This window comes from Centruroides sculpturatus, unplaced genomic scaffold (genome assembly GCF_000671375.1).
Source record: "Centruroides sculpturatus isolate CEXI.00-Female unplaced genomic scaffold, Cexi_2.0 scaffold1947, whole genome shotgun sequence".
In the NCBI taxonomy this organism is placed as follows: domain Eukaryota; kingdom Metazoa; phylum Arthropoda; class Arachnida; order Scorpiones; family Buthidae; genus Centruroides; species Centruroides sculpturatus.
Genome location: NW_019386082.1, coordinates 54,383 through 64,379, shown reverse-complemented (window position 1 = coordinate 64,379; position 9,997 = coordinate 54,383). Strand labels below are relative to the sequence as shown.

The following is a 9,997-nucleotide window of genomic DNA, read 5'->3' as shown; positions in this document are numbered from 1 at the left end:
AAAAAAAAATGTAGTTTTATTTGCACTTTACCTTTGAGGATAGATGACGGTGGAGGTGTAAACTGGTGGTGGAAGAGAGGGAGAAGGGAAATGATACTAAAACTTAACTTACATAACACAATGTAACAATAACTTAAAAATAACTTAGAAAAGATAAAAAAATTAGTGTTGTTTTATATATATATTTTTAAAATTTTTATTCACTGCTTTTTGCTTTCTTTCCTTCACTTCCACCAGTACTTTCACTGGATAGAGGTCTCTTGGTAAAATATCTATCCAAAGAGGTTTGGCTTTGCCTACTTTTTAAAATGTTTCTAAAATGACTTAGGCAAATGTCATTACTCTGAGCAGCAATACAGTCAGTGTGAACCTTTTTGGGATGTTTCTTTTCAATAAAATCAGTCACTTTCTGATAATACCTCAAGATTTTGTTTATCAAACGAGATCCTTCCACGACAAAGCAAGCACACAGACTGAGACCGATAAACAGAAGTGAATAAAAAATGGCGCTGCGAATTAATGTAACATTGTATGGTGAGTTTTTGTTCATATCGTGGAGCAAAAATACAAGGGTAGGCTGAAAAGTAATGCACACATGCTTGTAGAGCGTGGACGAAATGATTTTCAGAAACATGCCAGGTGGCATATGGAAGTAACATTTCCCCTCTATGCGCATGTGCAGTTTGAGGTTGTTGCGTTCATTCAGTATATTTTGAGAAGTGGAAATATGGAGACGTGTTCTAGTTCTATGTCAAAGTGACTTAAACAGCGTGCTGTTATCAAATTTTTAACTGCTGAAAAAGTGACTCCTACTGAGATTCATCATTGTTTAAAGGCTGTTTATGATAATGATGCTGTTGGTAGGTCTACTGTAAATCGATGAATAATAAAATTTGGTGGTTGCGAGCCTGGAAAAGCCATAATTGTTGATGAAACACACAGCGGAAGTCCGATCACTGCCACAGACAAATACCGTTGCACCTTATTGCAATGTTTAATTCTTCTCAGTACATACAGACTCTAAAACATCTCTGATGTTGAGTTTGACATGTTAGAGGCAGCCTGGCACCAATAAACTTGCAACAAGAGAACGCTCGTCCACACATCTCGCGCACAACTGGAGAGGCTTTGCGAAACCTGAAGTTCGAACCGATTCCACACCCTCCTTATTCCCCCAATCTTGCGCCTTGCAATTTTTATTTTTTCCTCTACTCAAGAGGTGATCATTACACCTCAAACGATGAGGTTGAAGGCAGCTGTCAAGTTCTGGATTCGAGAAAAGTCGGAATAATTTTTCAGTGACGGAATGAAAAAAATTGTTGCACGTTGGGAGAAATGTGTTATCCTTAACGGTGACTATGTTGAAAAATAAATATATGATTTTGAAGCTTAAGAATTGTACTTTAATGTACTTTTTGCCTGATCTTGCTATTTGTTTTTGTTTGTGTTCTACAAGCATGTGTGCATTACTTTTCAGCCTACCCATATATGTTCAAATTTCATGTCGTATTCTGAAAATTTCGTATGCTGGGGCGTTTGTATCCTGAGGTACCACTGTATGTGCAAACAACAAATGATACATACTTAAAACAGAAGGCTTAATTCAGGAATGAAAACTTTATTAAGTCAGTAAATAAAAGTTCTGATTCCTGAATTATGCATTCTGTTTTAAGTATTTACCATGGTGAAAGTAATCAGGACAGTTTCAACAAATTCTATTCTGGATGAACAATTTTAGACTCATTTAGCTTGTGGACACATTAATTCTTGTTCTTATGGGTTCATATATGTTTGGAATTAAGTTTCAAGACTGAATACACTGTAGACCTTTATACTTACAAATGATGTTCCCAGCATTCTCTTAGTGATTTAATATACTCTGCAAAGAAAATTTAACAGTAATATTTGTTTATAAAAACAACTTAAATAAGCATTTAAGGGTATATGGGATGTTTAAAATATTTTAAATTCATTATCAGTAGTAATAATGAACAAATGTCTAAAACATTAAAATTTTTCTAGGATGACAAAAGGAAGTATCCGTACATGACCGACAGCGAACCAAAAGCAAAGAAACGAAGAACACGAGAATAATTAAGTTATTCGTAAAAAGTCTTTTGTACAGAAACATTCCATTTCATAGTCATAAAAAACTTTTGTAATATCTTTATTAATAAAAATTTTCTAAGTATTATTGAAATTTTATGCAGTATACAGGAGATCAGGTATGTCAAATGTTTAGATTTTATAATGATTAGTAAGTTGAGAATGCTTTAGACACTTGAAAGACAAACATTTTCAATAAGTGTTTAAGTTATGATTAATAACTACTTAATAAATAAATGTTTAATATATAATGTACAACAGTTTCCATAAAAACCATAAAACATATNTTATTTATTATGTAAAATTTGCTAACTTATTTCTTATATTTATTTAAATATTTTTTCTTTATTCTAGCACCTACACTATCAAAATTATTAGAATTGCCTCCAGGTGTTCCTGGGAAGCTTCCTCCCTTACCTATTATTCAAACGGAACAAGAGGTTTCATCAACTGGAGAAATTCCTACTGTTTCTACTGTGACAATTACAACTGTAACTACAACTTCATCATCTGCTATAACTAATGTTGTTTCAGTAACATCAGAAGAAGTAGTTGAATCATCCAGAGAAAAGACTGAATCTGACAGTTTAATATCATCTACAGAAGATGAAAAGATAACAGAAACAAAGGATGACATTTGCAAGCATAAAGTTGATATAAAAATTGAGCCAGCATCACCTCCTAGAAATAAAGAAGAAATTGAAGAAAATGAAATAGAAAACACTGAAGTTGTTGATAAAGTAGAAGAGTTACAAGAAATTAAAAAGGAAGTTATCCATTCTGAAAGTATTGAAGAAAATGAAATAGTTGTGAAAAATGAAGAAGTTGGAAATGAAAATTTAGGTAATTTTTTTATTTGTTATTTTGAAAATTAATATTTTTATAATTATTTATAAATTATAAATTACAGAGAAAGAAGAATCATTATTGGAAAAAGTATTTGATGAAAATATAAATGAAGACAAGCAGAAAGAACAGCCAAGCAACAATACTTTTACATATGAAAAGGTGGAAGAAAATATTGTAAATGAAGAACAAAACACAACAGTTACAACAGAAAAAGAAACAGATATATCATCATCAAATCATTCAGATCCAGAAGTTGTATCAAAAGTTACAACTGAAAAAGTAATCGAAAAGGTAATTGTGAAGGAATTTACTTATTTTGTTTTATTTAATCCTTTTAAGTTATAGTTTTATTAAAACTGATTACTAATCAGCTTATAGATGTAGTTTATAAATAGATTTAAATTAAATTTTTTTTTGTTTTTTGATGTTTTTCTAATTAAAAAATTAGAAAAACATCAAAAAACAAAAAAATAATTTAAATCTGCTATTAGATTTTATTTTGTTTTTCAGATAAACATTTTATTTGTATAAAATAAAAACAACTAATTGTTTTTAATAGATTTCTTCGATTAAACAATTTTATTTAATAGAAAAGTGAGGAATATAGGTGCTTTTATTTCTATAGTATGTACTGTACATTTTAATATCATTCTAATCATAGGTCTTTAGATTATTCACTGATAAATGGGATAATTGTATAACTGATAAATTGGTATAAAAATTTTCAATATTTTTTTTAGTGTAGCAGTCTGATTGTGCCATAACATAAATATATTGATAATAGAGTAAAATCTCAATCTGAAGAGTATTTGGAGACTGCCTAAAATGCAGTAAATGTTAAATCAAGAAACCTCTTTATTTTACATATTTATCTATTTTTTTAAATACATCATATTGAAAAGGTGTAGAAATGTTTTATGTAGCATTTTAAACTTTGAAAAAATATTTTGTTAAAAGGACTTGGGATATTTAAAATATTTGATTGTTACTTCTTGTTGTAAAAGATTTATTACTAATAAACAAGAAAAAGGACATATTTACCAAGAAAATTAAATTTTAATTACAAAGAGCAAATTTCTGAATGAAAACAAACTTACAAAATTTAAATTCTTCTAAAAGTATAGAAGAAGCATATGAAAGCATCCAATCAAGGCAAGCAAGAAAACAAGCACATCTTTACAGGATGAAAGCCAAAACTTTACTGAACAATTAAATAATTTACAGAAAATATCAACAAATTCTTCTCACTCATTTAGTTTTGTGAGAAAGGGAATTCCCCCTTTGATGTTATATGTAGATCATAGAAAAGAGAGGTAGGAATATATTTTAAGTATAGACTGCAGAGCTATTTTAATCCTAATATTGTTAGCAGGTAAAATTTTTATATTGGATCAGCTGTTAAATGTTAGATCAAGGGAAAAAAATAGCTTCAGAACCAAATAATGTGATTGGTAAATTGAATGAAACATTGATTCAAGGAAAGTAAGTCTGTAATTACATAAGCTATTCTTTAGGATTAAAGAGAATGATTGTTAATTTCAGGAATGTTAGTTCAAGGTTTTACTATACATTTTAATCTGCAATTTAAAATAGCTAACATTCTACTTCATTCTGTAAAGTTTATTTGAATCTTAAAGAAAGTTGAAATTCTGGTGAATGGTTGAACTTGTATGGCTAATTTCATACAAAAGTAAAAATTAGAATTAAGTGTTTGATTAGTTAGAGATAAATGTATTCATATTTAGAAAGCCAAAACCAGGTTAATTCTGAAAATATTTACATTTAATTTATGTAAAATTGAAATGATTTTTCAATATTTAGATATTAAAGAAGGAAATTATTTTTTACACTAATTGTGTATTTATTTGTTAATTAAAAGTAAACAGTAGTCAGTTCACTGCTGCTAAAATAATTCAAGATGCAGACAGAGAAAGATTAATATAATGTGCATTAATATCTAAAAACTATATGTTTAATAATTAAAATCAATTTTGATGATAAAATGTTCTGGAAAAATAAAGAACAGGATGATTATTCATGATAAAACTATATTGCCAAATAGATAATTATACATATTGCCATGCCTATTGATATCCTATGATAACCAAGTGCCATACAATTCTGATTTCTCTTCCTGTAATTTCATTTATTTGGTCTGTTGAGGAAATTCTGATGGATGAAAATTGGTCTTTAGGCCTGTATTTTACAATATTGATTTAAAGAATTCTTCATGTAGAAATACAAGAGTACCATAGAAATAGAATGTGCCATATTGCTGTAGAATTTATTAAAAAATGTAATGTGAATCAAATACTAAAAAAATTTTAAAAACTTTATTAAATTTACATGTAATTGTAAAAAGACTGAATTAGTTAATAAAATGTAAATTTTATTTTAACATTTTGAGAAAGCCAGAATTTCTATAACTTTATTTTGTAGGTGGCAGATGAAGCTGTAATCCAAGATAAGAAACAGTTGCCTGTAGAAGAAGAAACAGCTGAATCCAAAAAAGATGAAAACAAAGATGTTAATACTAAACAACAAAGTGTAGAAACTGAAAAAACACTAACTGAAGATGAAAAAAAGAATAAACCTATTGAAGAACCAGCAAAAGAAGCAGTAGTAATAGTAGAATCAGATAAAGTAATAGAAGAATTAAAAATTATCCGCAAACATTCCGGCAAGAGAGGTATGCTTTATTTTCTTGATATTAAAATTAAATTTTTGTATTTTATATAATAATAAGGTGTTTTTAGGCCGGAAAGGAAGAGGGGGGAGAACAAATAGACACATTCATGTTCATGAAGATTTAGAAGATTCTTTTGGAGATAAAAAAAGTGATAAAGAAAAAACCAATTCAAGTTTGCCTCATTCAGAATTAACAGCTAAGCAAGTTGTAAATGATCATCAGGAAAAAGCTAATGAAACACAACATTCTAGTTGTAAATCAGACTCTACTAATCAACAATCAGATGCTTCTACAGAGCAAACATTATTAGAAACTAAACGTAAACCTCTATTATCAATTAGTGAATCTATTCCCAACAGTCCAGCATCTACATCTCAAAGGTATTGTATAGTTTTAATATATATTATCATTTTGATTAATGATATTAAGTTATCTTTGTAAATTCTCTAATACTGTATTGCTTACAAAAAGTAAAGAGAGAAACTTAAAATACTTTTTTAAAAATGTATCCATGAATTTAATGAAATTTCATGTGACAATTATTTATAGTACGATACAATACAGTAAAAGATATAGAAATAAACAGTATTGTTTGCTTTAATTAAAAATGCCCAAACAATTTTGATGGAACTTAGATAAATATCATTTATATCTCTGTAGTATAAAAAATAAGACATTGATTGCTTTTTATGGATAAAATGGGCAATACAGTAATAATTCCTAGTGAGAATAGGTTAGTTGATTAAATTAATAACAGTTTCTAGTACTGTCTACTTTTTGTGAAATGCATAATTTAACTTCTAGATGATGATGATTATTGCTGTATATATTACAATATCATATAAATCTCTCTTGAATTTAAAATAGGGAAGCCAGCTAATTATTCTATTAGCTGAAAATTTTATTCTTAAGATACTCATATAATCATTGTATGTTCTATATATATCTGCATTAATAATGGCATATAAAAATAAAACTTAGAAGCATCACCATCATTAGAAAGATAAACATAAGATTCCAGCATATCCTAAATAATATGTTGCTTGACATTAAGAATATCATTTTAAAAATGTACAGATTAGTACATCTGTTGAATATGATCTCTACTAAATTATTAAACTGTTATCCGCATAAGTCTTTTTCTCTGATATTAGGTGATAACAATCCTTATTTTCTTTATGTTAAAAATGTTAAGAGTTAATCTGGATTTTCAGAAAAAGTATTCTTGTTCATTGATTTTTAAGCCTAGCTGAAATTTTGACATCAATTTAAATAAGCATTTCTCTGAAAACATATAAATGGAAAATATACCTTAAGATAATGTTGTGCATATAGATCTCTCTAATAAAAGTTTAAAATCACAATAGATCTACTTATATGTCACAGACAGTATGTGTGATAAAAATATGTATATACAACTGTGTGTATGTACCTATATGTTTAAAATGTATACATATATACTGTAAGAGATTAAAATAATTACAAATCTTTTGTAAACACTTGAACATTTTTTTCTCTTAATTAATCCACTTATTTATAGAATAGGTAATTAACTAATATGACTAAAATATAGATTGAACTTAAAGACACAAACTGTAAAATGAATATTCTCAACCAGATAGCTTTTGTAATAAATAATCATCTTATTGCTATTTGAATCCTGTTCAAACTTTTATAATTTATCATGAAACGTTTTAAACATTCCATATTGGGGAATTATTCTCCATTCCTCACTTATGTTATATGATTCTATTGTAAATCTGGCCCAACTATAATGGACAAAAATTGAGTGTAGTCAATCCATATTAATCATGTATGTGCATGATATCATATATAAAACACAAAAATTGTCAATAATACAACAAATCTTTCTTCATTTGTAAACTCTGAAATCTTGAAATAGAAAATTCAACTTAAGTTGTTTAACATATATCTTGAAAATTTTGTACAGGTATACCTCGACTTACGTCGTTCCTGATTATACGTCGTTTGTCAAAAAAGTATATAGAAAAATAAAAATCAAGTTTAAGTCATTTTATTCGACTTTATGTCTGTCCGCCACAAATATTGAAGTCATAATATCACTAGAAAGGCGTTTAAAGCACATAAAATCATATTAAAATATATACATTTACAAGTATGTACTGTATTTACAGTACATGTATTCGTAAATTTAGATTACTTTTTTCTGTACTATATTAAAAACTAAAATTTATTTGTTTGTAAGCTTAAAATAGATCCTTATTAACCATAAATTATTAAAAATGCATTAATAAATATAATACAGAACCGGGAATGGTAATTTATGGTTTAGCCTAGTGATAAGTAGATTCGACTTACGTCGTTTTTCGACTTACATCAGATCACCTTTCCTGGAACCAATTACCAACGTAAGGCAAGGTATAGCTGTATTGTTAAATTTTTATGTTTTAATATAAACTAAATCTATGAATTTTTATAAATTAGATATTAAGGAATATAAGTAATGTTTTAAAATCAGAAAGTCAATATATTGTACCTTAAATTCTGTAGTTTATTAATACAAATTTTTGTTTCAGTGATGATCAAGAAAACATTAAAGATTATAGAACATGGAAAAAAGCTATTATGCTTGTTTGGAATGCAGCAGCTAATCACAAGTTAGTATCAGTATTTCATATTAAATACTAAATTTAATAGTTTTAAAGCATAAATTTGAATGAATCTCTTTTCATTATAGATATGCAAATACTTTCCTACATCCAGTTACTGATGATGTAGCACCAGGTTATCACAGCATAGTTTACAGGTATATGTGAATTTATCAGTACAGAATAAAATAAATATTAATTATTAAACAAAATTAAATGCTCATGTTTTTATAGACCAATGGATCTCTCTGCTATTAAGAAAAACATTGAAAATGGTGTAATTAAAACAACTATGGAATTTCAAAGAGATATGATGCTTATGTTTCAGAATGCAGTTATGTATAACAGTTCTGATCATGATGTGTTTCACATGGCTGTAGAGATGCAAAAAGAAGTGATGGAACATATTCAGGTTTGTGAAGTTTAACTGAATGTCTGTTATTTATTTTAATATAGTTTTATATTTTACTTATTTATATAATTTCTTTTTAGGATTTCCTGGCAACACAGCTGATGGTTCAAACAGCAGATACTAAAGTTTTAAGAGGAAGAGAGAGAGAACCTAGGGAAAGAAAAAGTGATGGTGATAAGGTAAGTTTATTATTATTATTATCATTATTATTATTGAAGATATAAGATATTGAGAAAGTTTGAAGTAATTTTTAAAATATGATGATGATTGTGGATTATTGAAATACTTTTTGTGATAAATTTTCTAAAACAGACAAGGTTTTCATTTTATTCATTTTTAAAATTGAACAAGTTGTACTGTTAATTCTTTTTATCTGTTTGTTCTTAGTGTTTTACTTTCTGTATATATATTATCTACTTGGACCTTGTTTATTAATAGGACTTATTATACTGGTGAAGTTTCTGAAGTTCTGAAAAGTTAGAAGAAAATAAAATATCTTTATTTTTAGGTGAAAATAAAGATATTTTGTTTTGACTTTTGACTAAGATGTCCTCTCTTTACTAATCAGAAACTTTATCAGTATAGGTCCTACTAATAAACAAGGCCCAAGTAGGCAACATATACACAGAAGTTGTACTGTTGTTTAAGTATAGAAAAAACCATAGGCTTCTCAAATAACAGTTTCACTTTAATGATTAATGGATACTAACACCTGATTATTAAATTAAACTTATTAATCAGATGTTAGTACCTATTATTAAATTGACATATAATCTAGCCCATTGCACCACTTCCAATTTGACTTTTGACTTTCTGAAGAAAATATGGTATATTCTTGTCATATCATTAAACATAAGTGGAGTTGATTTTTCTTTATACTCATCTCTGTCTAAAAACTATAGAAGATACTTAATGTTGAAAATTTCTCAAAGTAATTTTGCATAGTTTTAGACAAGAAGAATCTTTCCACAAGATTGTCATTCCACAAAGATAAATAAGAATTCAAATCTGCTTGTTTTGTGGAATGATCCATTATCAAAGTATAAAATATTGATTGCAATTCTTTGCAATCAAATCATAACTGCCAAATTTTGGATGAGTAAGTTTCAAGTTTAATCAGTTTAAAAGAAATCCATATAATTAGAATGAACAGTTTTTAATGTTATAGCTTCTCAACAAAATTATTTTAAATATGTTTTTGCACTTACTCATAAGCTGTTGTAAGCAATTTTTAAAACTTCTGCTGTGAATTATTTTGTCATATTGTATTTAAATATCTTCTTTATTCTGAAATTACCTTTCTTTTACCAA

At 27.5% G+C, this 9,997-nt stretch overlaps 1 protein-coding gene across 1 annotated transcript in view; it reads left to right on the top strand.

Moving 5' to 3' along the window:
* The window catches only part of LOC111613478 (bromodomain-containing protein 8-like), a 44,395-nt gene that overhangs the window by 31,478 nt on the left and 2,920 nt on the right, over positions 1–9,997 (top strand). The window contains exons 14-22 of the mRNA XM_023354831.1: positions 2,023–2,036; positions 2,461–2,949; positions 3,017–3,246; positions 5,395–5,644; positions 5,712–6,024; positions 8,203–8,283; positions 8,364–8,432; positions 8,509–8,686; positions 8,767–8,865. Of these exons, the coding sequence (XP_023210599.1) occupies positions 2,023–2,036; positions 2,461–2,949; positions 3,017–3,246; positions 5,395–5,644; positions 5,712–6,024; positions 8,203–8,283; positions 8,364–8,432; positions 8,509–8,686; positions 8,767–8,865 (1,723 nt within the window). The remainder of the gene's footprint in view (positions 1–2,022; positions 2,037–2,460; positions 2,950–3,016; positions 3,247–5,394; positions 5,645–5,711; positions 6,025–8,202; positions 8,284–8,363; positions 8,433–8,508; positions 8,687–8,766; positions 8,866–9,997) is intronic.